The sequence below is a fragment of the Hippocampus comes genome, unplaced genomic scaffold, assembly GCF_001891065.2.
Source record: "Hippocampus comes isolate QL1 unplaced genomic scaffold, H_comes_QL1_v1.1 scaffold57, whole genome shotgun sequence".
NCBI lineage: Eukaryota > Metazoa > Chordata > Actinopteri > Syngnathiformes > Syngnathidae > Hippocampus > Hippocampus comes.
In genome coordinates, this window is record NW_017805039.1 from 2879061 (window position 1) to 2906881 (window position 27821).

At 43.1% G+C, this 27821-nt stretch overlaps 2 protein-coding genes and 2 long non-coding RNA genes across 13 annotated transcripts in view; 2 read left to right on the forward strand and 2 right to left on the reverse strand.

The window, feature by feature from the left end:
• LOC109512361 (uncharacterized) overlaps nucleotides 1–8145 on the reverse strand; it is an 11640-nt gene extending 3495 nt beyond the window's left edge. Inside the window, exons 1-2 of the long non-coding RNA XR_002167509.1 lie at nucleotides 8100–8145; nucleotides 2928–2929 (exon numbers count right to left, since the gene is read on the reverse strand). This is a non-coding gene — a long non-coding RNA (uncharacterized LOC109512361). The remainder of the gene's footprint in view (nucleotides 1–2927; nucleotides 2930–8099) is intronic.
• zmiz1a (zinc finger, MIZ-type containing 1a) overlaps nucleotides 1–9245 on the forward strand; it is a 137468-nt gene extending 128223 nt beyond the window's left edge. For 2 of the 3 annotated variants that reach the window (XM_019863990.1, XM_019863988.1), the window contains 14 exons: nucleotides 316–597; nucleotides 867–1043; nucleotides 1117–1185; nucleotides 1267–1426; nucleotides 1549–1690; nucleotides 2347–2557; nucleotides 2674–2779; nucleotides 3374–3534; nucleotides 3621–3688; nucleotides 4362–4430; nucleotides 4510–4796; nucleotides 4868–5070; nucleotides 5472–5747; nucleotides 6935–9245. In XM_019863990.1, coding sequence (XP_019719549.1) covers nucleotides 316–597; nucleotides 867–1043; nucleotides 1117–1185; nucleotides 1267–1426; nucleotides 1549–1690; nucleotides 2347–2557; nucleotides 2674–2779; nucleotides 3374–3534; nucleotides 3621–3688; nucleotides 4362–4430; nucleotides 4510–4796; nucleotides 4868–5070; nucleotides 5472–5747; nucleotides 6935–7042 — 2319 coding nt within the window. In that variant the 3' untranslated portion in view covers nucleotides 7043–9245. The remainder of the gene's footprint in view (nucleotides 1–315; nucleotides 598–866; nucleotides 1044–1116; nucleotides 1186–1266; nucleotides 1427–1548; nucleotides 1691–2346; nucleotides 2558–2673; nucleotides 2780–3373; nucleotides 3535–3620; nucleotides 3689–4361; nucleotides 4431–4509; nucleotides 4797–4867; nucleotides 5071–5471; nucleotides 5748–6934) is intronic. The other variant, XM_019863989.1, reaches the window with a different exon arrangement.
• A 1203-nt stretch (nucleotides 9246–10448) lies between these two features.
• The window catches only part of ppifa (peptidylprolyl isomerase Fa), a 52947-nt gene continuing 35574 nt past the window's right edge, over nucleotides 10449–27821 (forward strand). For 2 of the 8 annotated variants that reach the window (XR_002167506.1, XM_019863996.1), the window contains exons 1-6: nucleotides 10452–10704; nucleotides 10809–10839; nucleotides 10905–10993; nucleotides 11095–11191; nucleotides 12284–12359; nucleotides 18174–18298. Coding sequence is in view for 6 of the 8 variants with exons in the window: in XM_019863996.1 (XP_019719555.1) it covers nucleotides 10561–10704; nucleotides 10809–10839; nucleotides 10905–10993; nucleotides 11095–11191; nucleotides 12284–12359; nucleotides 18174–18298 (562 nt within the window). In the remaining 2 variants the exon portion in view is untranslated. Of the gene's footprint in view, nucleotides 10705–10808; nucleotides 10840–10904; nucleotides 10994–11094; nucleotides 11192–12283; nucleotides 12360–12593; nucleotides 13451–18173; nucleotides 18554–27821 lie in introns of those variants that run through there. The other 6 variants (XR_002167507.1, XM_019863999.1, XM_019863995.1 and 3 more) reach the window with 5 other exon arrangements.
• The window catches only part of LOC109512360 (uncharacterized), a 41050-nt gene continuing 30458 nt past the window's right edge, over nucleotides 17230–27821 (reverse strand). Inside the window, exons 2-3 of the long non-coding RNA XR_002167508.1 lie at nucleotides 22026–22190; nucleotides 17230–18236 (exon numbers count right to left, since the gene is read on the reverse strand). This is a non-coding gene — a long non-coding RNA (uncharacterized LOC109512360). The remainder of the gene's footprint in view (nucleotides 18237–22025; nucleotides 22191–27821) is intronic.

Below are 27821 nucleotides of genomic sequence, written 5' to 3' on the forward strand. Positions count from 1 at the left end.
GTGGCGGCGCTACAGGAGACGCAGAATAAAGACATGAACCAGTATGGACAGGTAAGGTTCACTGAACACACAGCCAAATGATACATAAGGCTCGTTCCACCGAGAACTTTGGTTTGGTGCCATAGTGCGGTGCAGTCCAGTCTCAAACTGGGGCCCACGAACCATATCTTGGGGTCGAAAAAAATCTGCATGAAATGATTTTGCCATATCATTTAGCTGTGAGAAGCTGTCAAATGTCCTGCTCTCCAGAAACATAGGTAACTGTTCTCCAACCAAATAGTCGAGACATTCAAGCTTTCTGTTCCTTGCCTTTAGATGTGTTCATCCTTCCAAATGGGTCCCGCTCAGGCCTACAATAGTCAGTTCATGAACCAACCAGGTCCACGAGGACCCCCCGGAGGGATGAATCCTGCCAGCATGGGTTCAGGGATGAACAACCCAAACATGAGCGGGCCTCCCATCGGCATGACTCAGGCCCGGACCCCTGGAATGGGACCTTTCGGAGCTCACGGCCAGCGGATGCCGCAGCAGGGCTACCCGGGAGGACCTCGGCAAGGCATCCCCTTGCAGGGGATGAAGCGGCCGTATCCTGGCGAGGTGAGTGGGCACCCTGCCACACCTGTATCTTTATGCTGTTAATTAACCCTTTCGGGGACAGCGGTTACTACAGTGGACAGGTTATCATGTTATCAGGTTACAGGGTGCATGAAAGGGTGAATATACACTGTTCCCCCACTATATCACGGGATGGCTATGTCACTGATTCTTTTAAGCATTGTTTTTTTGTTTTTTTTTTCCTCAATGGATTTTTACAATATACTTTTTCACCTCTACAATTAGTCAGTTGCTTGAATGTCCCTCCCTAGGCCGGGTACGGAGGTCAGTATGGACCGAACAGTCAGTTCCCACCGCAGCAAGGGCAGTACCCGACTCCCAACGCTTCGAGGCCCCTGCCTTCGCCCAACTACCCGGGACAGAGGATGCCCGGGCAGCAGGGGCAAGGACAGTACCCACCTGGCATGCCCATGGGCCAGTACTACAAGGTTTGATACTCCTCTGTCCATGGTTGATGTCAGCAAGGGGATGATTTCAAATGTCTCGATGTTAAATTTGCAGCAAGAGCCATTTAACGGGCAGGGCACCAACTTCTCGGGTGGCGGCTACTCATACGGGCAAGGAAATGGGGTAAGTTCTGGCGTCATGTCTGAATTATCCAAATTCCTGAATGGATGTCAGCTAATATTTGTTGGTTTTTTTCTTATCCAGCCCCCCAGGCCTGGGAACTACCCCCACTCGCCAGTACCTGGAAACCCCACGCCGCCCATGACGCCCGGGAGTAGTATTCCTCCGTACCTGTCGCCAAACCAGGACGTGAAGCCCCCGTTTCCACCTGACATGAAACCAAATATGACTGCACTTCCTCCTTGTGAGTACACCGTACTTACAATCCTTTTCAGAAAAGTCAAAATATAAACATCATTTCTAAATCCAGATATCCTCAATACATATTTTGTAAAAGTCAACTCCAAACTTCTGTTTTCCTCCCAGCTATTACCAACGAGGAGCTGCGGCTGACGTTCCCGGTCAGAGACGGCGTGGTGCTCGAGCCGTTCCGCCTGGAGCACAACCTGGCTGTCAGCAACCACGTCTTCCACCTGCGGCCCTCCGTCCACCAGACCCTCATGTGGAGGTAACGGATTCTCCCTTCAAGCAAGCCGTCTAGCCAACAGAATTTTAGTTGCGTGTATATCGACATACGTCGTTGGGTCTCTGACATGCCTGCCCACACATCAAGTGCGGAATGAAAACAACATTTTAATTCTTGAAAATATGCGGATGTGACCGCTGCATGCACCACATGCGCAGATCTTCTACACGAATCGACAAAAGTTCTTTGACGGCTTGGTAATAAAGTGCCGCCTTCATATGGGGAAAATACAAATGGCGCTTTTCGCTCGTCCTTAACTCACTCGCTCCCAAAGACGTTTTTAAACGTCTTTGTAGACTTGGTCCAGAATTGGCTGGTGCTGAATGAGTTAATGGGACTGGCGTCTTGTCGTCAGACCCTGGACTGCCTCAGAACAAGTAGCCATTTGCCTCAGAGGCTCTGTCTCTGGCGCCTGTCGCCATGGTTACAATAGCATTGGCCCATGCGTGAGACGGAACCACTCCCGCAAAACCCGAGTGATTTCAACCAGGTGGATTTTACCTGGTCGCCGGTAAAAAGCTGTCAAATGGAAATCATATTTTTTCTGTCGATTTGTGTATGCAAGTTTTATAAATATGAAACAGATGAAGCTGAAGATGAGGGGGTAGCAAATCTTGCAAATCCCATCTCCTCCGCAGGTCAGACTTGGAGCTGCAATTCAAGTGCTACCACCACGAGGACAGGCAGATGAACACCAACTGGCCGGCCTCGGTCCAGGTCAGCGTCAACGCCACGCCCCTCACCATCGAGCGGGGCGACAACAAGACCTCCCACAAGCCTTTGCACCTGAAACACGTGTGCCAGCCGGGCAGGAACACCATCCAGATCACCGTCACCGCCTGTTGTTGCGTGAGTGTGGCCCACTATCCGGGGAGAGACCATATTTCCTGGGACAAAAACATCAGCTGGTGTTGAGGATTCAAGTTGAATAGATGTGTGTTTGTTTGTTATGTATTCCTTTGCAGTCGCATCTGTTTGTGCTGCAGCTGGTCCACAGGCCATCTGTGCGCTCCGTCCTCCAGGGGCTCCTAAAGAAGAGGCTCCTTCCCGCGGAACACTGCATCACCAAAAGTACGCCGCCGTGTGTTAATATCTCAATTACCCCCCGACACCTGCTGCCGTTTGCGCTTACAATACGCTTTCACAGGGGCGGGCTGTGTATTTGGTTGCTGGGCTTTGGGTTGGGCCTCACCTGACTTCAAACGTTTCATCATCCCACTCCTACCGTGTCGAAATGCAAAACGGAATTTATAAATATAGATCAATATGCAAACATGCAAAACAGCACACGACGGTGTCGCATAATCTGGAGCATTTTTCTCAGCCGGTGTTTTTCTCAGACCAACCAATGTGACGACGGAACAATGCTGATGTCATCGAGGGCCAGCCCTTTGGCCCTGTGAGGATGAATATGAGTTTGGGCCGTTATCAGCCAACTCTACTGATTCTGAATGCTCTGGGTTGATTAGTTCCCCATGGAAACATAGATACTGAAATCTGATTGGACAAAAATGAGTAAATAGATAAATAAATGAATGTAACGTCATCTTGTTCTGGAAGCTGTGCAGTCTCGAAAAATGCTATGAAATGAAGTGAATGCACTTTTGAGACTAAATGAATACAATGCCATGGAAAAAATATTAGAATGAATCTCTCTTTTCCCAGTCAAGAGGAATTTCAGCAGTGTGGCGGCCTCAGCGGGCAGCACCACTCTCAACGGGGAGGACGGCGTGGAGCAAACGGCCATCAAAGTGTCGCTCAAGTGTCCCATCACCTTCCGCCGCATACAGCTCCCCGCGCGAGGCCACGACTGCAAACATGTGCAGGTTTGTGGATATCGAAAAAGTTGTTTATCGAAATTAATTACTGTAAACACAGTCAGTGATCATATTGTCTTCTGTGTCGTCCGCAGTGCTTCGACCTGGAGTCTTACCTGCAGCTAAACTGTGAGAGAGGCACATGGAGGTGTCCTGTTTGCAAGTATGTCAAGTTTTACAATTTTAAACAACAAAAAACATATCCTCAAGATTAAAAAAAATAATAATAATAATAATAAATATATATTTTAAAAATAGATCCATCTGCGAGTATGTGAATCTGCGGGTGCGAAGATGCAGGGGTCAACTTTTCAATCGTTGAGTTTTAAAGTGTAATATCACCAATCGCCACTAGATGGCAGATGTGTCTTTGTTGTCCTTACATTGGGTTTATACCGCCCTATACTACAGCCCTAATATTTTTTTGCGAATTTGGAATCATATGCAGGACAAACATGGTACCTCATTTTTGTGGGAACATATTGTTTTTACACTTACTGTTTGCTTCCTGTTTAGCAGTTTTGTGCCATCCATGAATGGTGATTCTTATGCAAGAGGGCCCTTTGCACCTGGAAATTTATTTTTCCATATTTGTGATAGCATGTTTTTCATACATCTGGTTAGCAGGTGTGTGCTCTAATGTGGGTCTCCAATAGGACTGATTACAAAAAAAATGCGGCCCACTCCAGCATTTAAGTTGCTCGTCCCTGCTATAGACTAATGTAGTAGCTCCACAATGTTGTCTTTGGATCCAGGGAACTATTAGTTCCGCCCGGTCTGCCTTGATTTTCTCATAATAGTCATTCCTACCTCATATTGTGTTTTCCTCCTTGTAGTAAAACAGCATTACTCGAAGGTCTCGAAGTGGATCAGTACATGTGGGGGATCCTCAATGCCATCCAAAAGTAAGTTTGAAAGTGCAAATACGCTTCGTCCTGTTGAGTGCAGGCTTTGAATTAACGCTTCTAATTCAATCGTCAACAGTTCGGAGTTCGAGGAGGTCACGATTGACCCGACGTGCAGCTGGCGGCCCGTGGCCATCAAATCTGAGCTGCACATCAAAGAGGACCCCGACGGACCGCTGGCCAAGCGCTTCAAGACCATGAGCCCGAGTCAGATGACCATGCCCAACGTGATGGAAATGATCGCCCAGCTTGGGCCTGGAAGCGGGCCAGGGGCCGGCCACGGTCCTGGACCCGGTCCCAGCCCTTATCCCCCGCACCACCCTGGCCAACATGCCAGTGGAAACGGAGGAGATTACCCGGGAGCAGGTAATGAAAACTGTAATCATATAGTATAAATGTCATGAGGTCACTAACGCTGTTTGTTTTGGTCTTTGAAGGCAACCCTTACCACAGCCAAGGGAACTTTGACTTTCCTCACGGGAACTCATCTGGAGGCAGCGGAGGTGGAGGAGGAGGAGGAGGAGGAGGGGGCCCACCTATCAGTGACTTCATCCACGGCCCTCAACTTTCCCACCCGCCGGATGGGCCGAGCGGTCTTCTGTCCCAGGACAAGCCCCTCAACCACGGCATGAATGACACGGTAAGTAGCGCTGATGATACTTTATTTTAACGCTGAGGACAAAACAGACACATCGGCTGAGTTTGAAATTGTTTATTCCTACTTCTCCCTCGTGCTCCAACAGCGCAAACAAAATGCGGAAGTCACGATACGGAGCACTATATTAAGTCAACGGGGAGTCATTTCAAACACAGCCGAAATGAAACGAGAGGCTGAGATTTTGCTTTGTGGGCCGAAGCAGGACGTGTGCGCTCACATGCTCGCCATAAAGTGTTGCAGCTGTATGTGTCTGCTCATCACAGCTTCCATTTTCAAGGGCCTGGTTCACATTATTCACGCTGGGACTCATTTCACTTTTCCCCTCTCTCTATACATCCCTCTCTCCATCTGCTACCCTCTGTCTCCCTCTCTGGCTCCTGCAGATGTCCCATCCCGAACCGTCCCATAACTCCATGCAGCCCGGCTTGCATGCTTCTCCCCACCCCAGCGGCCAATCGGGGCCCTCCATGCATCACGGCGGCAGCGGCCAATCGGGGCCGCCCTTGCATCACGGCGGTGGTCCGTCGTCTTCGCAGCCGTCTCGCCCGCCGCCGCAGCCTCAGCCGCCTCAGCCGCCCGGCCAGAATGCTCACCCGCACGCCGATCTGACGTTTAACCCCTCGTCAGATGGCCCGGACATGCCCGAGCCTTCGCTGGATGTAAGTGTGTGTGTGTGTGTTTGTGTCACCCAAAACGCAGCGGACACAGCTTGATGTGGGAAAAACACGGTTAAAATTATGCAGTTTAAGGTCAAACATTTTCATTTTCCCACATGGCATCTGGGTTCCGATACCAGATATCATATCACATCTTTCAAGGCATCCGATACTCATGGTGGCTGCTGATACCAGCCACCGATACTAAAGGCAGAAAAAAAATATTTTATCAAGTGCTCCTGAGCAGTAGTTGGCGTTTGGTCGTTTCACACATCGGCGAATCCTCATCCGCATTAAAAAAGTCACAATTTTCTGTCATTGTGTTAAAATTTAATTATATATATCAAAAGTAATTCAGGTATCGGTTCCCTGTATCGGTCAGTAGTCAAAGAGTGAATACTCATACTGGTATCGGTCTGAAAAAGAGTGGTATCGAACAACCCTCGTCATTAAGAACATTACAGTACGGTTCATCTTTATACGGTGCTTTCACAATAGCTGTAGCTGTCATGAAACACCTCAAAATAGCGGCCAGTGCAAAATCTTCTGCTCAAAAGCTGAAAAATGACAGGAAAGGCCTGATAGAATAACACAACTTTGGGTGTGTCTACTGACTCCCGTTTAACATAAGTTTGAATGTGATCGATTAATTCTGAACACAGCCACATGTCCTTTATAAGAGGGGTGATGTGTACACTTTTGCCACCACCTTATCTTGTGTCTGTGCACGTGTCTCTCAAATTATTTTTCCTCAAATGAATGGAAATGACATTTCTCAATTTTTATTGAAGAAAAATCGCTCTCTGTAATATTACACTCCATTGTGATGACAATTAAATTATTGCGGCACTGCAATAGAGTCATGCAGATAAACTTAAAAAATCATTTAAAGCAACTAATGTAAGAGACTCTAATTGTTAGTCATGTAGCATTTTTTGCAGAGGATAAAGAATATATGCTCGTCAGTATTGTTACATTCGCTGTCTATGTGTTGCTCAACTGTATGTGTTCAAATATCTGTTCCTCAAAGCATTGTAACGCCACGACAGATGTTATTTGTTAGCCCATCATTGGTGTTTCCCACTATGTGTTAGCATTAAGCTAGCGATGGCGTGTATCTCCGTACTTTTCAACTGCGTCATTGGTGTCGCAAAAAATCCTGACTCTCTCCATTTTTGGGTCATCCATAGTTGCTTCCAGAGCTGGCCAACCCGGACGAGCTCCTCTCGTACCTGGATCCTCCCGACCTTCCGGCCAACAGCAACGATGACCTTCTCTCCCTCTTTGAGAACAACTAACCTCCCGCTGCCCCCGTTCCCCACTTCCTCCTTTGAAGCTCACCTCACAGGGGGACGCGTTTGACTGTCCGGTCCACAGACACGTCGCCCACCTCCCACTTTTGACACTTGAGACTGTATCCCATGCGCACACGTGCACACTGTCTTTCGAAGATGTGCTGCATGGGATGGAGGGGGAAAAAAACCATACGGGAATGCAGCTCATCCCTGCACATGTTTTTGTGTAAAGATTCCACCAACAACATCCACGGCCACGTTGGCGGGCACAAAAAAAAAAAAGAAAAAAAAAGGCAACGTCATGCAAATGTATATAGTTGATATACATGTCTAAGATACTTTATCAAGTGTGCAGCTATTATTATCACTTGTAAACGACAAAAGCCTGGAGACAAGGAAATGATTTTCTTTCTTTTTTTTTTTATATCTAAGCATGATTTGGCTTTTGTGGGAAAAAACAATTCTTGTCTGTGCATACGTGTTTTTGTCTACTTTTTGCAAACGTGTTCTTCCAAGTACGGCAGCTCATGCCGCGACCTTTGAACCCACGGCCCTCCCCCTCCCTCCACCCCTCCAGAGTGCACGCGGCAAATGGAGCGCACGACCTCGCTGAAAGGACGAGCGGTCGCGCAGTGTGTGTGTGTGTGTGTGTACGTGTGTTTGTGTCCGTGTGGTCGTCCTGCCTGCAGCAGATGTAAAGAGGGGAGCAAATCCACCGCCGTGTCCTTCTTCCACTCCGCAGAAGCTCTATTTATTATCATGTCTCACTCTTCCACATCTTTTTTTTTCCTTCTCATTTTGCAATTGTGCCAATGCGTCCTGTTGATTGTTTATCCAATCGATATTTATTGCTCGAGTACATCTGTTGTTGTTTTTCTACATCGTCGTCATTTTCGTGTGCTTTTTTCTTTTCTTTTTTTTTTTTTTTCTCCGTTCTCTGTCTCCAAAGCAGATCTTTCCTATTTTTGGTAACTGTATTTGAACGCAGCATCTGTTCCCAGCATCATGCAGCCTCCTCTGTGTGTGTGTGTGTGTGTGTGTGTGTGCGTGTGTGTGTGACAAAAACTGTTGTATATACGCTTTGTGAATACTTAGTGACTGTGCAGTGCTGTGCCCATCTATTACTGTCAACTTGACATGGTACTGTGTTTCACACTCTCTCACACACACACACACACACGCACACACACACAAATACACTATACAAATACTGTACTCACAAGTCCACTTCCAAACTGTTCCAAATGCACTCTGGCCTTGTATTGTGTGTATTGGTGTACATTTTTCCCCTTTGCCACCCTTTCATTTTTTTTTTGTGTTTTTTTTTAATGTGGTGTGTTGGTATCGTGTCTAAAATAAGTGTAAAAGCAGCTTAGAGGTCCAAATGTCCACCCCCGCCAAAAAACCCCCCGATATAATTGGTTACCTTTCAACAATTCAATATTGTTTCAAAAAATGCATACTTTTATGTATTTTAACCCTAATTTTATGTGGTTTTAAATGAATTATCATTTTTTGCTTTTCAAGTTTGATGGAGTCAATGAAGTTGAAAATGTACGTACTCAGTTTTCACCCCATTTGAGTTCCCCCCCACCCCACCCCTTCATACGCAACCAAATATGTTTTACTTGTCAAATATTGTTTTGAATTTTAATGTAAGACGATGCACTGCCGCATGGGGATGTTCCCTACACAGTCAGTTTGCATCTCTGTCCACTTCCAGCCAATGAGATGAGAATTCATGTTCAAAAAAAAATAATAATAATAATAATTAAAAGCAAGAAGCAAGGGTGGATTGTGAGGCCGTGACTGTGAGGGGATGCGCGTGTGCGCGCATGTGTACATATTGTAAATGACAAATAGAGACCCATTAACAGAAATGTATTCATTTTTTTTCTCCAGAGGGAGTGTGCATAGTGTATTTAGAATTTGTAAAGCTTGCATCCTCCTGTCAGACGTCCCAATTGAAATCATTTTTGACGATCGCAGACCTCGCTAACGTCGCCTGTTCATTTGTGTAAAATACTTTATGTCAACCCTCCCTTGCATGGGGGGGAGCCCCTGACACAAAATACATTTTTTTCCCCCTTTGTGTAATTATTCTGTGTATTTCTCCATGGCCTGTGTACTTTATAAAGGTGCTACAAAATGATTCACACCCTTCATTAGGACTTGGAGACAAAGCTTTAGAGTTTGTAAAGGAGAAAAAAAAGTCATAATAAAATGTCCAGTTTATAGTTTTTATGCAATTTGGCAAACAATGCTATAAAGGTACAATCTGAAGTGATTGGCACACGTGGCAGTTGTCTTTCTCTCTCTTGGTGTTTGTACATTCACTCATGTACAATCAGTTCTTATTGGTCAGACAAACATTGTGATTTTTAGTCTTGCAAATCTGTATGTAGTTAGATGACGTGACATCCTAATATTTATCTAATAAATATGTATTCCGATGAAACACAAATGTTGGACGTGCCTCTATATACTAAAATTTAACTCTTTCTGAGTGTAATATACACAGGAAACAAGTCATAAGTTTTAGTCGAGGCTTGAATAGTCACTTTGTCACGAAAGGGAAGCTGCTAATTTTACTGTTTCTTTCATGATTCATACAAGATGCACAGTACATTTAAGAAAAGAAAATGTGTAAAATTCCACATCACGAACTACCCAACAACTTCTGACAATGTGCTATAGACAAGGATGTTAAATAAATGCTAAATTCCATAGGTAATATATATTGCATTTGAACACCCAGTTAAGTTCTATTATTGTACATGATGTATTCTCCATAAATTAAAACGTACAGTATGTAAAATAGGGTGCCATCTTCATTGTGAATCTTGATGTAAAAAGTAATAAATAGAAAGGTATTAAAGGCAATATTAATGTTAGTAGTATTTTGAAATAAATTAACATGTAATAATTATTCCGTTTTTTTCTAATATTTGTTATTTTTAGTTTTGACACAAAAATATTCAAGTGAAGATTGAATTAACTTCAAATTAATGTTCCTTTTTTGTACTTGGGGTAGAATATTTGGTTTCTAGTATTTTATTTTATCTTTTATTGTCATCTCTTGAGAAATATTGTAGACACAGCATAGAATAAAGCCTATTACTAAAATGACTGTTATTTAAGGGTGCTACTTAATTTAGTATTGTATCTTCAAACAATGCAATTTGGAAAAAAAAAACGCAAGGTGAGTACGTTTATACGTTAAGCACTTCTCACAGGACTCACGAAGTTAAATTAAGACACAACAGAGAGTCATATGATAATTCGATTAAAAATATATTACAGCATGCGTAAATCGTGTTTCAATTGAACCCAATTAATACTTTGCACAAATTAAACGAAATAACAGAAATGTTAAAACGTTATTGCACTGCCGAATTCTGCCACACGATGTCGCTGTTAATCTTCCACTTCCTGTCAAGTCTGCGTGACGTTTCACTTCCACAGAGTATCACCTCTGCCCTGGAGATGTGCTAAGCTAAAGCAAATAGCTTGAGGCAAAGATGTTTGTCGTCAAAAACCGAATCAAATACAGCCCTCTCGGCATTGCCACAGCGAGGATGCTCTCCTCGGGTCCGGTCGAGAACCCTGTCGTTTTTCTGGACATCGAGGCGGACGGTGAGCCTCTGGGGAAAATAATCATTCAGGTAGCTAGCTACATAGCCATCTTGTTAGCATCGTTCGCCTCTCTTTGGTGTCCCCTGCAGGGCGTCTGTGAACACATGTGCTTCTTTATGTGTTTATCTTCCAGCTGAATGCCGACGTGGTGCCAAAGACTGCGGGTAAAGACAACATTCTCAGGTCATTCCAACTGTGTTAAAAATAATAAACGTGTTTTATTTCACAGAGAACTTCAGAGCCTTGTGTACAGGAGAGCATGGCTTTGGCTACAAGGGGTGTGTGTTCCACAGGATCATACCACAGTTCATGTGCCAGGTCAGTTAACTGTCAGACTGACTTTAAAAATGACTTCTAATGTTGTTTCTTCCTAGTTTTGACGATGTGTGTGTGTGTGTGTGTGTGTGTGTGTGTCACAGGGAGGAGATTTCACCAAACACAACGGAACCGGAGGGAAATCTATATACGGAAAAACCTTCAAGGATGAGAACTTTAGGTTAAAACACACCGGAGCAGGTGAAGCTGAATTCTATTATTTTATCATTATTATTATTATTATTATTATTTTTTTTTATTTTATTTAAAAGATGGTCTTAACATAAGTCAGGTGTGGTTCATCTGATCGTTCACATCTGCGTACAGTAAATCCTCACGTGTGGTTGTTATCCACCCAATCACAGATTTTATAACAATAACAACACAACTAAACAATTCAGCCCAACAGTAACAATCTTGCTTTGGTGCCATCTTTTGACATCTTGGTGCCAAGCGACTTTTGAGGTGAGTTGAAGAGCTTTGTTTCAACAAAAGTAGTCCTTTGCTGCTAACTTGTGGCATTTTAGTAATTTCATTGTAAACCTTTTAGGGGAACACGAAATACTTGTGGATTTTCACAATTCGAGATAGGGCTAAATTCTAAATCGCTCTAGAATTTTATAAGAAATAGAAGCAGCAAATGTCGCTAGTCTCTCAAAAACGATCCTGCACGATTAACCTGTGATGTGGGGTATGTGAAAAAATGATTTCTCCTCGCTAGTCTGTTGGGAAAACGGTCATTGTCATAAACGTAAACCTATACCCTGCCCTGGACGAAAACAACACAGACACTTATCACTGCTTGTTTAGAAATAATAATCAGAATTTTTTGGGGAAAAAAAAAAAAACATCGGTTTCAGATTAGAAAAATAGGTAATATTTAGCTCATCACTCTGTGATGATTATTTGTTTCATTCAAATTATATTACAAATGATTCAATGTCGATTATTTCAAGTTTATCAATTTCAGAAAATCAACACAGATATCTCATTCTTTTTGAAAATTTGCAAGCTCTGCATATGATACAAGACAATAGTTGTATTTATAATTTGCTGTGTGTGGTTCTTTTTTGTTTGTCTGTTTTATTTTTAGCTGTACACACTGTATATCCTGCATGTCCACTAGATGGTACTACTGACATTTTATTTCTGCTCTTTTGAATCACAGTCTGACTGACCTACTTACAAGTATCCAAATGAAATTCAATTTCAAAAGCTTTTTTTTTTTTAATTTAATTGTTTTTTTTCCCCCTTACAATAGTCCTCTTTAAACATTGTTTTCATTGTGCGCAGGGACTTTGTCAATGGCCAACTCAGGCCCAAACACAAACGGCTCCCAGTTCTTTATCAGCACCACCAAAACCGAATGGTAAAACCTTCATCTTTAATACGTTGTTAACAGAATCAAAGTAAAATAGTTGTGGCAGATTGCATCCATAAATTGTTTTTTTCTCAGCCGTAGTAGACTGAAAACATTTAGTGTTGGTCTCAAAAGATGAAAATAACACCAAAAAAAATCCAAAATGTCATCTCGTGTGTGTGTGTGTGTGTGTGTGTGTGTGTGTGTGTGTGTGTGTGGAATCCCTTTGTGTTTTGTCGGCAGGCTGGACGGCAAACACGTCGTGTTTGGACAGGTAACGTCAGGTATGGACGTGGTGTCAAAAATGGAAGCCTTTGGTTTACATGATGGCGGTGTGATCAAGAAAATAGTTGTGGCAGATTGCGGGCAAGTGAAATAGATTTCCATGCGGGCCTTCGGATAAAAGGACTTCTCATAAATCTTTCTCGCATCATTCATCTGATGTGTTGACAAGTTCGGGGTCATCCTTTTGAGTCCAAATCTTCATATTGTGCAATTCCCCCGGCCACTTCCTGCCAAATAAACGTCCGATGTTCCCGCTCTCTCGGCCCACTCTGAGGACATTGGCTCGTGCCCCCGCTGCTTTGCAACCTTCCTGGAAAACAGCCAGTGGCTTTTTTTAGACTCCACCGCTTCCTGTCCATCCCAGCAGGAAGTGACATCAGGTGACATCCATGCGCCGGCCTCAATCTTGCGCACCAGAAAGTGTCTTTGGGCCCATATGTGAGGCTGGCTGCTTGTGTTGCTTGCCAGGCTGGTGCTTTATGTAAGTAAATAATAGAGATTTTTTTTTTTTGGGAGCCCCCCCCCCGCAAATAAAAACCATCTGCATGCTGACCTTCCACCAGCGTTTGTTTGCGCTCTCACGTTACACAGTTGCTGTGGAGATGCTGGCACGTTGTTCCGGCTTGAGATGTTGTAACAAACTTGACAGAATTTGGGCCCCCACCCTGGCTTTGAACATGGCTTGTTTGTTTTGTTTCAGCATAACAATCTCCGCTGTCGTCACACATTTTTGTTTTGACAATTTAATAGCAGCTCTATTTCTAAAAAAAGTGTCCATGGTTGACCTCAAATAAAGTCCAGTTGTTTTAGTTGGCTTTTCCTTGTTGGTGTTTTTATAAGCCTGAAAATGTTGTCCTAATACTGATTGCTATTCAGAAGTGATTGTAATTCCCTTCACCTTGAATTTGGCCCCGGTTTCATCTCAGTGAAGTCACCCCAAAGCTTTCTGCTGCCGCGAAAACGCTTCAATGGGGGTATTACGGTGGTCCTGTGATGTACATTCACGCCAAACGCACCTTTCGAAATTATGACATTATAACATTTTCTCACATGTATTTGATTTGGGAGTTTTCAAGTATGTTTTTGCAAAAAAAAAAAAAAAAATTAAACCATTGTTCAACTATTTTTCAAATTGACTGAACATATATATTTTTGAATTTGGTTCCTGGTTTTGGTACGTAACATGTCAGGAAAAAGGCGAAAATGTGGATCATTACAAAGTAAAAGCAGATGTTTGTAAATGTCTTATTTTTATTCAACAAAATGATGACGAGTCAATCAGAAATCAGACAATATTTACTGTCGAGAGCCCAAAATTCTGAGGATTTGGACAATTTTAGGTCTCTGTTAATCTCAAAAATAATTACGGATGGATTTGCTACTCGATTAGTTGTCGATTAATCATTGCACCGCTACTTACTCGATACTATCGAGTAGATTACAACATGCAAACGTTGTCAGAATGCAAAACAGCTATTGCAAACGTTTGGAAACTATTCTGTGTACTAATTATGAACCAATGACCAAAAGAGCTTCCCCGAGCGCGAATGATACCCACCATGTGCTGCTTTTTGATGCGGATTCAAACAAACTAGACACAAGTCCAAACAGAAGGCAGACTTTTAGCCAGACTTTTATTCATCAAAGGAGACATCACTAGAGCACTAAAAAAATATTTCCTAACTAACAAATAAGGCACATTTTGGAATGCCGTTTCATGGACATGACAAACAGACCCACAGTCAGTCAACTCTCGGAACCATGAATGTCCTTTTTCTCAGAAAACCTCCCAAGAGTCCTTTTTTTTCATTTGTATTTGTTTTTTTAAAACGTGTTGCAATGTTATGTAACAAGTGAGACACACATTTAGTTGTTAACACACGACATACATTCCGTAAATAGTATTCAAAAAGCTGTAATACTGGAACCAAAAAAAAGGGGATTTAAATAGCAACATACAGTCTGTTACATTGCACAAATGTAATACTTCATTGGACACACATGCACATGCAAACTCAACTGGTTCTTTGTCATGAGCTAACAGCTAGCGCTAACACTGGAACATCCCATCATAGATCAGCTCAAGGCAAGCTGCGTCTCACAGTTTTAACGTGCTCATACAGTGGCGGCGAGACATTCTGCATGTTAACACAACATCGCACTTTTCAGCCGCAAAACGATTATACGTTTGTATACCAGCTCATCATTAGTAACGTTAATGCAGATTCTTTAACTACAAAAAAAAACCTCACAATGACTTATAACTGAGAAAAAAAATATGTACCAGCTTTTTTCTTTTCTTTTTTTTTAAATTTATAATAATCTAAGTAGACATCAATATTTTCTCCGTAGTGTAAATTTGTTTGCATATTCTATACAAGAAGTGTTGTTTAAAAAAAATCATAAATACTTCTGCAGATTATTGTCAAACAATCCAAGGAGAAACAAAACTCCCAGTTACGTTTACTTCTCAGCAAGGGACCTTCTTCCTCCACCACACACACACACACCCGCACACACAAAATATTGCATACACTTCCAAAATGACAGCCATCAAATATATACATAAACATTTGTTCATAAAATATCTGTCATAACTCGAGTTAGGTTGCTATAAAATTTTCTACGTTTTGCAAAATACACATACTCTGTATACGCTCATTTTTTTATAGGCTATATATACTGCAAAGCGAATACAAAAGTCAAGTATAAATGTGAATTCAAGACAAAAGAAGAGATTTTTTGTTTGTTGTTTTTACTGCTTCCGTTTGCTCCCAATGTGCCGTTTACAATGACACCAGGCCGATTTTTCAACTATGTTAAACGCTAAACTACGGTTTCGTCAAAAAGGCATCACGGGCGATGTTCGAAAGGCCTTCAGGTGTCTTCACAGTGCAGGGGTGTTGAACCATTTTCATATACAGTATATATTTTCATATATGAGCCGGTGAGCGGCGCTGAAACATTGCATTGTGGGAAATGTAGGAACTGACATCATTGCGAGACTTGTTACATCAGTCTGAAGAAACGCAACTTTTCTTCCTCAATGTAACTTGTACAGGCCAGGCACGTCATTTGTCAAAAGCAAGATGTCTGGCGGTACACATTATGGGTGCCTACTGTATAATTGAACATTTCAACTTAAAGTCTCTTTGTGTGGATTCAAACGAAGTTTAGTGTTTTTTTTTAAGATGCTTAAAAGACAATGTACATTAAAGGACATAGTGTTCATTTCATGTTTATCACTGATTCAGTATACGCTCATTTTTTTTTATAGGCTATATATACTGCAAAGCGAATACAAAAGTCAAGTATAAATGTGAATTCAAGACAAAAGAAGAGATTTTTTGTTTGTTGTTTTTACTGCTTCCGTTTGCTCCCAATGTGCCGTTTACAATGACACCAGGCCGATTTTTCAACTATGTTAAACGCTAAACTACGGTTTCGTCAAAAAGGCATCACGGGCGATGTTCGAAAGGCCTTCAGGTGTCTTCACAGTGCAGGGGTGTTGAACCATTTTCATATATATATTTTCATACATGAGCCGTTGAGCGGCGCTGAAACATTGCATTGTGCGAAATGTAGGAAGTGACATCATTGCTAGACTTATTACATCAGTCTGAACAAACGCAACTTTTCTTCCTGAATGTAACTTGTACAGGGCAGGCACATCATTTGTCAAAAGCAAGATGTCCGGCGGTACACATTATGGGTGCCTACTGTATAATTGAACATTTCAACTTAAAGTCTCTTTGTGTGGATTCAAACGAAGTTTAGTGTTTTTTTTTAAGATGCTTAAAAGACAATGTACATTAAAGGACATAGTGTTCATTTCATGTTTATCACTGATATTCAAGATCACAAGCACCGAAAGAGCCCTTTGAAGTACATTCAGAGATGTTTCTAAATAAAGATAATTGCTGGAAATTTTCAGTTTTCCTATTTTTGGCGGGAGGTGTGGCTAAAACGCGGCACAGTCAAACGAGTTCAAATCCGACATGAGTGCAGTTAGCTAGCTAGCTATGCCCACATTCTGAAAATCTTCACAGAATGCTACATTTTAGAGAACAGTTGGGTGTTGTTATTGTTTTGTGTCATTCAGGCACTAACAAAATATGTTGGAATGCACAGCACTGTGGCCATATTGTATAGCGAGCAGGACGTATGTCCTCAAATATCTGTTAAGTTGGGTGAGCCACAGGCGGAATGGTGCGTGCCGCCGTGTTTAATGAAACATTCCCCAAAGTGTCTCTGTCATGTGGACCTACACACACACCGAGCGAGGAGGTCCGCGGTGGTTTTCCGAATCCTGTTAGCTCGCGAGCTAGCTGTTGGTTGCCTCTCTACCAAGTCTGGGAAAGACCCCGCAATGACACACTGAGATCTAGTCCATTCACACGAATATTTAGATGGAACTATTTTCGTGGAGCAAAAAAGACCAACCTCCATTGTTTTTTTTTTATTATTTTAACTCTTCCACACCTCCAATTCCATTTATGGCAACTCTTTTATGTTATTTCACACTTTCTATGCATCACAGTGAACCTTAGGTCTGGTAACATTACATTTTTTCATAATTGTAAGATTCTTTTTCTTTTCAGGGTGGCCCAAGAATACCTTCGTTTCACAGTAACTCTCTTGCTCCTCCCTGTATTTTTTTTATTTTTGGGGGGGTTTGTTTTCTACTTGACCAGCCTTCAAATGGCTGCTTTCCCGCCGACCTTCATCAACCCTCTTTGCACTTTTTATACCACAATCAGCTGTTGCACCACACCGTTTCAGTATTTCCCAGTTCGTTTCACGGCCTCCGGCAAGCTTGAAACTGGCACTTAACCCTACTTCAAACGACGACAAATATATTCAGCATATGCATAATGAGCAATTTTTGTTTTCAAAAACGTTTTAACCAAAAACTGCATGAATGGTCACTTGACATAACGGAGCGATACTAGGCCTACAGTAGTTTCTAAAGACATGTGGAAGCATATACGTACATACATACATAATGAATGAATATATATATATATAATTTTTTTTTCCTGTCCCAGTTCAAAGTCAAATTGCACAATAGACGATAAGAAAATAAATAGGCCACATGTAAGCTTGGGATGTATGGCACATTATCCCTCAGTTAATTCACAGTAAATAAAGATGTGCTGTTGACCCTAACTGTGGCAATGTCGCGTCGGCGTATATATACACACACAATGCACGGGCACACTTCACTTGACAGGGAAATGGAAGGCGGATTTCTGTAAACACAAAGGTGACAAACCCCAAAATGAGGTCATCTATGACTGTAACATGAGCCTAATGAGAAAATGCTTGAGTGGGCTTTCCTGCACAAGAATCTGATTTACACAAATATATTCCTCTGGTTTTTCCTGAATGTCATCTCTTAACACCGTGACTAGATTTGAGGGTCGATGGAGCGGAGGATGACTGGTAAAGCGTTCTTGGCGCTCGGACCACAGCGACGGGAGACGTTTATTGCACGCGGCGGCAGTAGTAACCCAGGACTTTACATTTCTCACACAGGTGTTGCGGGTGCTCTTTGCTCTGGTCGGACACATCCAGGCCGTCCGGCTTCTCCAGCGGACGCTGTGGGCGCAAAACACACGCAAGAGGACGGGTGACTCAAGTTCAACACATCATAAATCCCTGTAAGTTAATCGCGCCTATTAGGGTTGGATTCCCTCCCATGTTTTAAACCGGCCAACGGGGGCTCTGCACATAAAACAGAGATATGCACCAAATAGTTCAAGCATTCATTTGATTCAGTGCAACTACTTGAACAGCACATGGCAATTTTTCTTCCACTAAGTGGCTCGATGAAAGGAAATTTGTCCTGATATTTGTGCACTGGTGGTGACATCAAAATGGGGAAAAAATGATGTATGAGAAACCATTATGCGATTAAAAAAAAAAAAAAACGGTTTGGGCTGTTAGTTTACACAGTAATGACATTTGGGTGATTGACAAAGCTTGCTAGCATTTAACATCGGGTCTCAAAATTGGTTACACGGTGCATAACGATAACGATTCTTAATCTATAATTTCTGTGTAAACCTTATAAATGACTGAAAGTACAAGACATGCGTGTTAACATTGTCGCCTGCCTGAAACGTTTTAAAACCCAATTTCAAAAATGGTTTTATGAGCTTGTTTTTGTGTGAATGATGCCAAAGCCCCATGCATGCGGCCGACCTTTCCATTTGATCCTTGAGCAAGAAAGTCAAAGTAGCCCCAGGTTTCTCAGTTTAAAAGCCACTTGATTGTTTTTGTTGATTTGTTGTTTTGTTTTGTTCTTCGAGTCAACATAATACCACCTGAATTGGTTCAATAAGTAATGAATGGTGAAGTGTGATTTATGGGATTTTTCTTGGGGTGGGGGCGCAATGTTTTGTGGTTCGTAAATCCCGTTTGTCTTGACCCTTGCATTCACGAGTATCAATGGAGTAGCATCGAACAGCCTTACAATTTAGTGACATTTCTGAGTGTTCCCGCAAGGAGACGTGTGTCTTGTAAGATGTTAAGCGGCGCCTCTTTTTTCAGCCGCTTTTATGTGGATGATTGGTGGACTATTATTTGCAACGTGAGGCGGGGGAGTGTGGGAGAGGGGGGTCGTTGCATGGCCCCGCAGTCTGTGGAAGTTATGCGCTTGATCTGAAATGCCAAATATACTACCGCCTGACTGACTGGCCTTGCTATTTCCCCATCTCATGCATATGGATGCGATTGGAAAGGGCAGATTTAATCCATTTATGGGGATTGCCGGCTGGCATGACGGGGGAATATAATCAGTGTGTGATATAGCTCACGCTCGGCATGTGCTTTCTCTCGCATGAAACAAAGGCGAGTCAAAGTGGTCCACTTGGTGAATACAAGATGGTTCGGTGAGATGAAAATTGAAGCCTGCCTAGCTGCGTGATCCGTATTTTTTCTAGACCTCCTTAACATATCTTACACCGCCAGCACGACGGATGTGGTACCTGTAAAGCTGTAAAGAGTCTCACAAAGAAAGGGTACGCCATACTGGAGTGGAAAGATGATGTTTGTGTTGAGTTAAACACAAGTCGGGCCTGGCCTGCACGTTTCTCTGGCTGCTGCGGCTTCCTCCCACATTCCAAAAAAAGTATTTAGCTTCATTAAAGACACTAAATTATCCATAGGGGTGAATGTGGGTGGGAATGGTTGTTTGTTTATATATGCCCTGAATTTAGCTAGCAACCAGTCAAGGGTGTACAGTATATCACCTCTCACTCCAAGCCATGACCCAAATGAGGAGAAGCGGTATAGCAGATTTCAAATGATTACAAGAATACATTTTACAATAAAAGGCGAACCTCCTAATAAATGCTTTGTTCTCTCGACGGCTGAGTAAATATCTGCCCCGGCCACAATAGGAGGAAATGCAGTTAATAGCATGATAAAATGTCATTTGGGATGACCTTTCCATTGTTTGGTCATGTTATGCTTTATACTTGTATCGACGCCACTGGAGTGAAGCGCGCCTCAGCAGTCGATAGTCCGCTGCTCTCTGCTGAGCGCGAGCACGTACGCACGTGCTTCAACCAATCAGCGTGAGCGCGAGCACGTACGCACGTGGTTCAACCAATCAGCGCCGACACAACTCACATCACAGATCAAAGAAGCTTTGAACAACGACAACAGCTAAGCTAGCTAGCCGACACGACGCTCGAGGCCGGACGGACACGTTTTATCTAGTAATCTGTGTGTTTTCTTTTTTTGTCTAAATATATATATATTTTTTTTTTTACTTTAATAAATGTCTTGTCCACGTCGTCTTTTTTCTTTCCGCTGGGGTTTAGCAAGTGTGTTTGTAAAGAGACGAAAATCTCTTCATACTAACATTGGATGTTGAGGCAGAGAGTGGTACTGACGAGCGGGGCCTCAAGCAGTCGTCCTAAATTAATTCGGGATATGGAATTTGGTAAAATGTGTAAAAGTTTCAATCTGAGAAAATGCGTTCGGGATGAATATCTCTTCTTGCTTAGGAGTGAGTCCTTTTCTGCACTCTTCGCCCTAGGAGCAACATTTGTGTTTGTTTTTTTGGAAAAAGTAGCATTTTGATTAATCAAATGTCATGCTGGTTCCATTCAGTAAGAGGGGAATTCCAGCGTCTCCTGAGCAGCATTACGCAACAGCTACTGATGGATAAGTGTGACTTAAATCAGAAAATATTTATTTTAGGATCCGATGGAATCCAGGAAATGCAATTAGTTCCCTGGGAGCTGGTTTAAGTGTCAAAAAGATAAAATGAATTGTTGGTACTGTGATTTTTATTACATTTTAAACGGGACCATATGTGATATCTCTTAGGTCACCCTCTCAAAAAGCAAGTTTGTGTGGCAGAGCCCACGTTAAGAAACATGAACCTATCCGACCTTATCGACTTCAGCCATCTTGGGTCAAAATCATAATTGTTGCCTTGTCCTGAAAAGCGCAAAAACAAGTCAACCTTGCGGCTGCCTACTAAGTTCAGCTTTCAAGAGATTGACTGAATTCTCATGCAATTTACACCACGTCTGGTAAGATGTGAAGAAATCTTTTGAGATGTAGTTTTCGTCTGATTTAACAAAAAATGTCCGGTGAGAGTTGAGGAAGTCTGCTCTGGTTTCAGTGGAAGTCTTTCCTGGTTTAGTGGAAGTCTGCAACGCCTGAGGAAGTCTCATGATATGTGTGGAAGTATCGCATCTTTGAGATGTATTTTTCTTCTGATTTAACAAAAATGTCTGGTAAGAGTTGAGGAAGTCTGCTATGGTTTCAGTGGAAGTCTTTCCTGATTTAGTGGAAGTCTGCAACACTTGAGGAAGTCTCATGATATGTGTGGAAGTATCGCATGAGCAACGACGAAGTCTTCTTGTGTGATTTTTTTTTTTTTTTTTTAGTGTAAGACTATCTCGGTGAGGAACTCTTGTGAGAGTTGAAGAAGTCTGGCATGATTTACTGGAAGTCTCACAAGATCTGCCCGAGTTTTGTGAGAGTTGAAGGAGGACACGTGATTTCATGAGATTCTCGCGTAGTGTTAGGAAGTCTCGCCTGATTGAACGGAAGTCTCGCCTGATTTAGCAATAGCCTTGAGATTTGAGGATGTCTTGGGTGATGTCACTTCTTGTTAAACACTTTGAACTCCCAAAATGGTTTGAACTTTGGGACGTATTCATGTACATTTGAGTCCAAAGTCCAAATTGTGCGAGATTTGGGCTTTTGGGACATTATATTGGGACTGTCCCGTCATTTCCCTGAAGGATGATAAAAATAACATTTTTACTTCGGATCTGGCAGTTTGGCCCATTTTAGGTCAAAAATGACCCGGCAGCTTAATGATCAGGCAAGTCCCTTTATTTCGGGTTAAGGCCGGCGTACCTGCTTGTGTGGATAGACGTTGATGTGGCACTTGATACATTCTTGTCCCATGTTGGCCCACGAGTTACCGCTCATCCACTTCCTCTTACACTTTGGACACTTGTATTCGCCAAAGCATCTCTTCTTGCCTTGGTAGGGGGTCAGGCCTTCTCCTTTGGGTCGTGCCTGAAGAGAACAAAGCCATATCAATTGAATCCACTCTCCAAAGGTTTCTTCCTCCCATCCCGTGCTGTTTCATTTCGCCGCAGAATAACGCTGATCATATTTCACCAATAGGGCGTATCTATCCTTTGATTACTAATATAACAAACTTCGCCAATCGCGTACACGCGCAGTTGGCTCGGTGGAAATGACGCACACTTCCATTGCAGCTGTATGATGAAATCATTCCTTTGATTCTCGAGAGGGAGATAATCGGGAACAGTCGCCCGAGAGAAATCGAGCTGGGAGGAGCACGCTTCCCTGATTCCATGTTGGCGACCTGATTTATTTCGGCCACTACGAGGGAGGGAATTCACTCACTTTCACAAATAAAATGTCAAGAGGGCAAATCTATGCCAGCGGTTGCTAACTTGGACTATCTTAACAGAACATCAGCTTATTCATGAAGCGATCCTTCCATTCTGCATATCCAAAACGATGGAAAAAAAATGGCAGACACCGGCAGTAAAAAGTTGAAGACAGTAACATGCCGCGGACAGGAACTACGTCGTCCTACATTTTTATCCAGATTTGAACCAGAATTAATTAGTCCACAAAGTTTTCCCAGAAGTTGTTTCTAGAGTGCTTGTGAAATAAACAATAAACATTTTAAAGTCAAATGTTTACTTTGCACTTTCACACTCGATGGTGGCAACCAGTGCGTTCTTGGGTTCCCTGCAACTCTTCACATTGCTTTCATTAGTGACTGTGACATTGGACACATATTTTAGAGCGCGTATAGAAGGTTTGGGGGTGCACTGCGCATTCCCCGGGCTTTCCTTGGTTCCTCCGAGCTCATGTGTGAGTAATAGCAAGTCTAATCAGCAGCATCTGGCGCTGTCTTAACAAACGTCAACGCTTTGCATCAGTACCGGCGAAGGTGGCCATAAGCTGCAACGGCTGTTCTTCGACGCCCCCCCTCCCCCATCCCCCCAACTGAATGACCTCAACCCTCGCTATGCCCCACCCGAACCCCACTCACTGTCAGCCTCGCATCTCCCGCCCTGACAGCACGCAGGCTGGGAAAATGTGACTTTGCATTCAAGCAAGACAAGCCTGATGACATTTTGTTTGGGTGCACTCTTGTCTATTTAGACGTTACATTAACGGCCAGCGCAAGTCCTCATTATGAAAATATACAGTGCATATAAAAAAAAGGTGTACACACCCCTGTTTAAATGGGAGGCTGGGAGGAGGCCGACAGCAACATTCAAGAACCTTCAAGATTTCTGGCAGTTTTCTACATGGGACAAAACAGGAGACCTTTTCTGAATCTAAATTGAAAGTGATTCTGAGGCCAATGCCACTACCTTTCACCCAGTATGTAGTGTGTTTAGTAGCCGACATTGAGGAGAAAAAAAAAAAATCTTCATGGTCGGGGTCAACAAAATTATTGATCTAAAATAAATAAATAAATAGATTATGCAATCTGGAGCAGCTGGCATATTACCTGCAACGGTCAACCTTTGACCACAGTGAAAGGAAGGCAAACATCCACTCATTATTTTCAGGACCACTTGCTCCAATCAAATCTCGCCGGCATGTTACAACCACAGCAGGAACGAAAAAACTCTCCTCAGGATCATTCCTTTCTGGCTCCTCGCTGCTTTCCAAGCTTCAATCTTGACTTTTGGCCTCGCTGCGCACTCCGTCTGCAGCTGTATGTTTTCAGAAGGGGATCGAGCTCCCTTTGGAAGATGCTCGTAACGCGCACAGAGCAAACAAATCCGCTGCGAGTTGATGACTAATTGGGTTTTGGTGACGCCAGATTCACTGGGCGCAGAGAAACGCAGTCCAATGCACATGACTAACTGGAATCAAGACAATATAAATTCATATTAGTGTCACACACGAAATGCGCCTCGCCCAAATGTGCTAACAAGACTCCACATTTTAAACAAACAACGTTTCGTAAAGTTACGCGCAGGCACTTATGTCTTATATAAAATATTAGGTCTTATTTTCCATGCATAAATTTGAACCCTTTTCATGCACAAATAATATCGGATTTTTTTCCCAAGTGTTTTTATTAGTCTTTAGGCATGGGAAAAAAAAATAATAATAGCAGTGGATGGCACATAAGGGTCCATTACCGTGGTCGATGCACAACTGTGACATGAAGTTGAATTCATATAAGAGAAAACAACATGCGAATAGCAGTCCACTCTAGTAACCACTGTCCCTGAAAGGGTTGAACAACAAAACATTCTTCCAGGTCGCTCATTAGCGTTTCATCACGAGAGATTGGAGCTTTGTTTTGTCATAAGAATACACTAAACCCCTAGTAACTGAAATCATCATCAGTCATTAGTGCTGATTTGTAGAACTGTCGGGAGAGTACATCACTGTAATGGTGCACACATTGATAACATGATTTTTGTATTACGCTGTGTAATTTGACCATAATGTATCCCACGGGACTTTGAAATTGAGTGTCGCTTCTCGACCTAATGAGAGCCATGGTTATGGAAACCAAACCAACAAAAAAATTAATCAAGAGCGGCACGGTGATGCTTAGCGCGTCCACCTCACAGTGCGGAGGTGCAGGGTTCGATTCCGGCTCCGGCCTTCCTGTGTGGGTTTTCTCCGGGTACTCTGGTTTCCTCCCATGTTCCAAAAACATCCATGGCGGGTTAATGTTAATGGAACACTCTAAATTGTCCCTTGGTGTCATTGTGAGCTCAAATGGTTGTTCATCTATGCGATTGGCTGCCAACCATTCAAGGTGGATTAGAAAATTTATGGATGGATGTCCAATCATCGCCCAGTTCATTTGGTACCATTGAAGTAATTAACAAAAACAATCAGGTGCCAATAAGAAGGCTATCTACACTGAAACGGTTTCCCCCGTTTTATATTTTTTACAATATTTAACCTGCATCGAGAAGTAAAGTAATTTTCCAAGCACAATCAGATGAAACTTCTCGTATTGAACGACTGGAGTGAACATTAATAATCAATCGTCGTCTGAAGCATAACAATCCTGCCCGGAGGAGTTACCATGGATGAACAGTAGCTCAACTTCCCTTTGCTGACGTCGTGTTTCGACAGCAAATGAGCTGAAATTGAATTAACATGTCGTGCGCTCCCATTTCCCTTCAATTGACTCTTCGTGTACTCTGAAGAAACTCAAATTTAATGACCAAATAATGAACGATTATGCCCCATTTCTGTTACCAAGTAATCCTTTCTCACTTTGTGGTGACGTTGAACTACACTCGCCGTGTGTTGAGTTGCGGTCAGGCCAATTGTTAGCACACTGCCTCTGTTGGAGGTCTATGAAAACCAAGCTGATGTTTTGAACACGCACTGTTGCTCTTCCATGTTTTGCTGACCACCCAAACATGATGACCCCCCCAAAACATCTGGACCCTTGTGCCTCAACACGCCTGTGATTTGGCTGAAGAAGTTGAATCATTTGGGCTTTTGACAAATGCGTTCACACTCCATTTTCATTTCACTTGGAGCTGCGGGTGACAACTCCCAACTCCTTGCTGCGACTACAACAAAAATGTTTTAGTTCGGCTCCATTTCCAGGAAAATAAGCGTACCACGTTGGCTTTGAAGTAACGTTTACAAAACCGTCATCAAACGCACACAAGCCGTGGCCGCTTTCATGGAATTGCGTCATCGCACTGTGCAAAACTGGAGACGAGCCCGCACTGGAGGCCGTGTTTGGTTTTCCTCGGTGCAACTCAAGCCAGGCAAGCCGAACTTAGAGCTAAGTGGGCCTATGCGAGCCACTAAGTGGGTTAGCGGTGGGGCCGGCGCTTCAGAACAATCAATCGGTTGAGCGGCTTTGGTTGGAGGAGATGGTTTTGTGTTTGCCGTGTCACACGGACAGTGGCGGCTCACCTAAAGTCAATGTTTGTTTTTACGTCGGAGACAAGGGATGAAGGTCATTGTTTGTGTGTGTGTGTGTGTGTGTGTGTGTGTGTGTGTGTGTGTGCTGAGCACAGTGTCCAACGAGAGGACATTGTAGCTCCACCGTCACAAGTCAACCACATCCTCCTTTGGTGCTATTGGGACTCATGCACACACACGCACACACGCACACACGCACACACACACACACACACACACACACACACACACACACACACACACACACACACCGTCAACCGTTAAATGAGGCATGTACCACAAACACCCATTGACTGATGCAATCTCAACGCAAAACGCGGCCACACACAAGCGCAAGCAAACGTGCTGCCGCAGTCCCTCTCGCCTCCCGCTCCCCTCGAACACAAACACACAAACACATACCGACAGCAACACACACACGCTGCACACGTTCCACATCCACAGCTTTCTGTTCTCTCTCTCGAGACAACCGCAGTACTCCCACTCAGCCAACCCTACAAGAATACATGATTCAACGGCTTTTATCACACGATTCATGAGCTTGTAACTGTAATAAATAGAACAAAATACTGATGGTAACCCCCCCCCCCCCCCCCCCCCCCCAAAAAAAAAAAAATCTGAAATGGAACAGGAGGGAGCTGATGAAGCCTCCTGGTTTGTGTCCCATGGCAAGGGACTGTTCAAGGCCTTGAAACGGACCCTAACACAGAATTGTGGGGATTCCGCCCTGTGCACGTGCAGTTCGGACTTGCACATCTTTCTAGCACAGTAATTCTGAAACCGACTGACATCCCCGAATGCGGGCTCCTTTTCTACTTTGTATTTCTGCAACGAGGAGTTGCACAGATGGGACGAAGCGACCTCGGCAAAATATTTGCAGCCTCCAAGCACATAGCTTCCGTCAAAACTATCCAACGTGTGGATGAATCATATGTGCACGATGTTTAGCACGATTGACTCCGTGATTGCCTTCCATCAGACTCCTTTCTGGTCAGACAGAAGACAATGTGAAAATGTTTCTGCTCATGTGTTCTTTTTTCTCAGCAGGAATTGAAGCCACTAGTTGTTTTTTGGAAACAAGATGCTGCTAGAGTAATTGGAAAAATTGTTAAATATAATAACCATGATGCTATTTAGGCAAGAGTGACTGAGTTTTTGTAAACTAGCGCCTCTGTCCCCAGCCATGTTGTTTGTGGAAGCAGTGCACATCAGCTAGCGACGGTGGATGCGTGTCAACTTAAATTCAACTGAATTTGGTTCAGCTCCTTTCTTTTAAACAGCTCAGAAAAAAATGTAGGGTGAAACTTTCAAACCCATTTCGTTTCGAGGTGTCGTAGCTAAGTTTAACCCTTTCAGGGACAGCGGTTTCTACAATGGACAGCTTCTCATGTTATCAGGTTACAGGGGGCATGAAAGGGTTAACTGGTGGAGGGGTCTGTTGGAAAATGTCTCCCTGTAAGGGGGTTCCTGGACCCAGAAAGTTTGAGAACATTTATTCGAATGTACCTGGTTCGTGTTTGTTGGAGTTTGAACTCATCAAATGACAAAATTTGTCATAGTGGCAGCTTAATCGAAAATTTCTGTTAGTCACAGCGGGGGTTCCCTCAGCTGATTTGCATGTCCTGTCATCATGAATGTGCCTACTAAATTTTGTGACCAGTGGTAAAACTGGTGACGGACACTATTTGAGTCAATGTGGGAAATACAGTAATTAAAAAAAAGAAAAAAAAA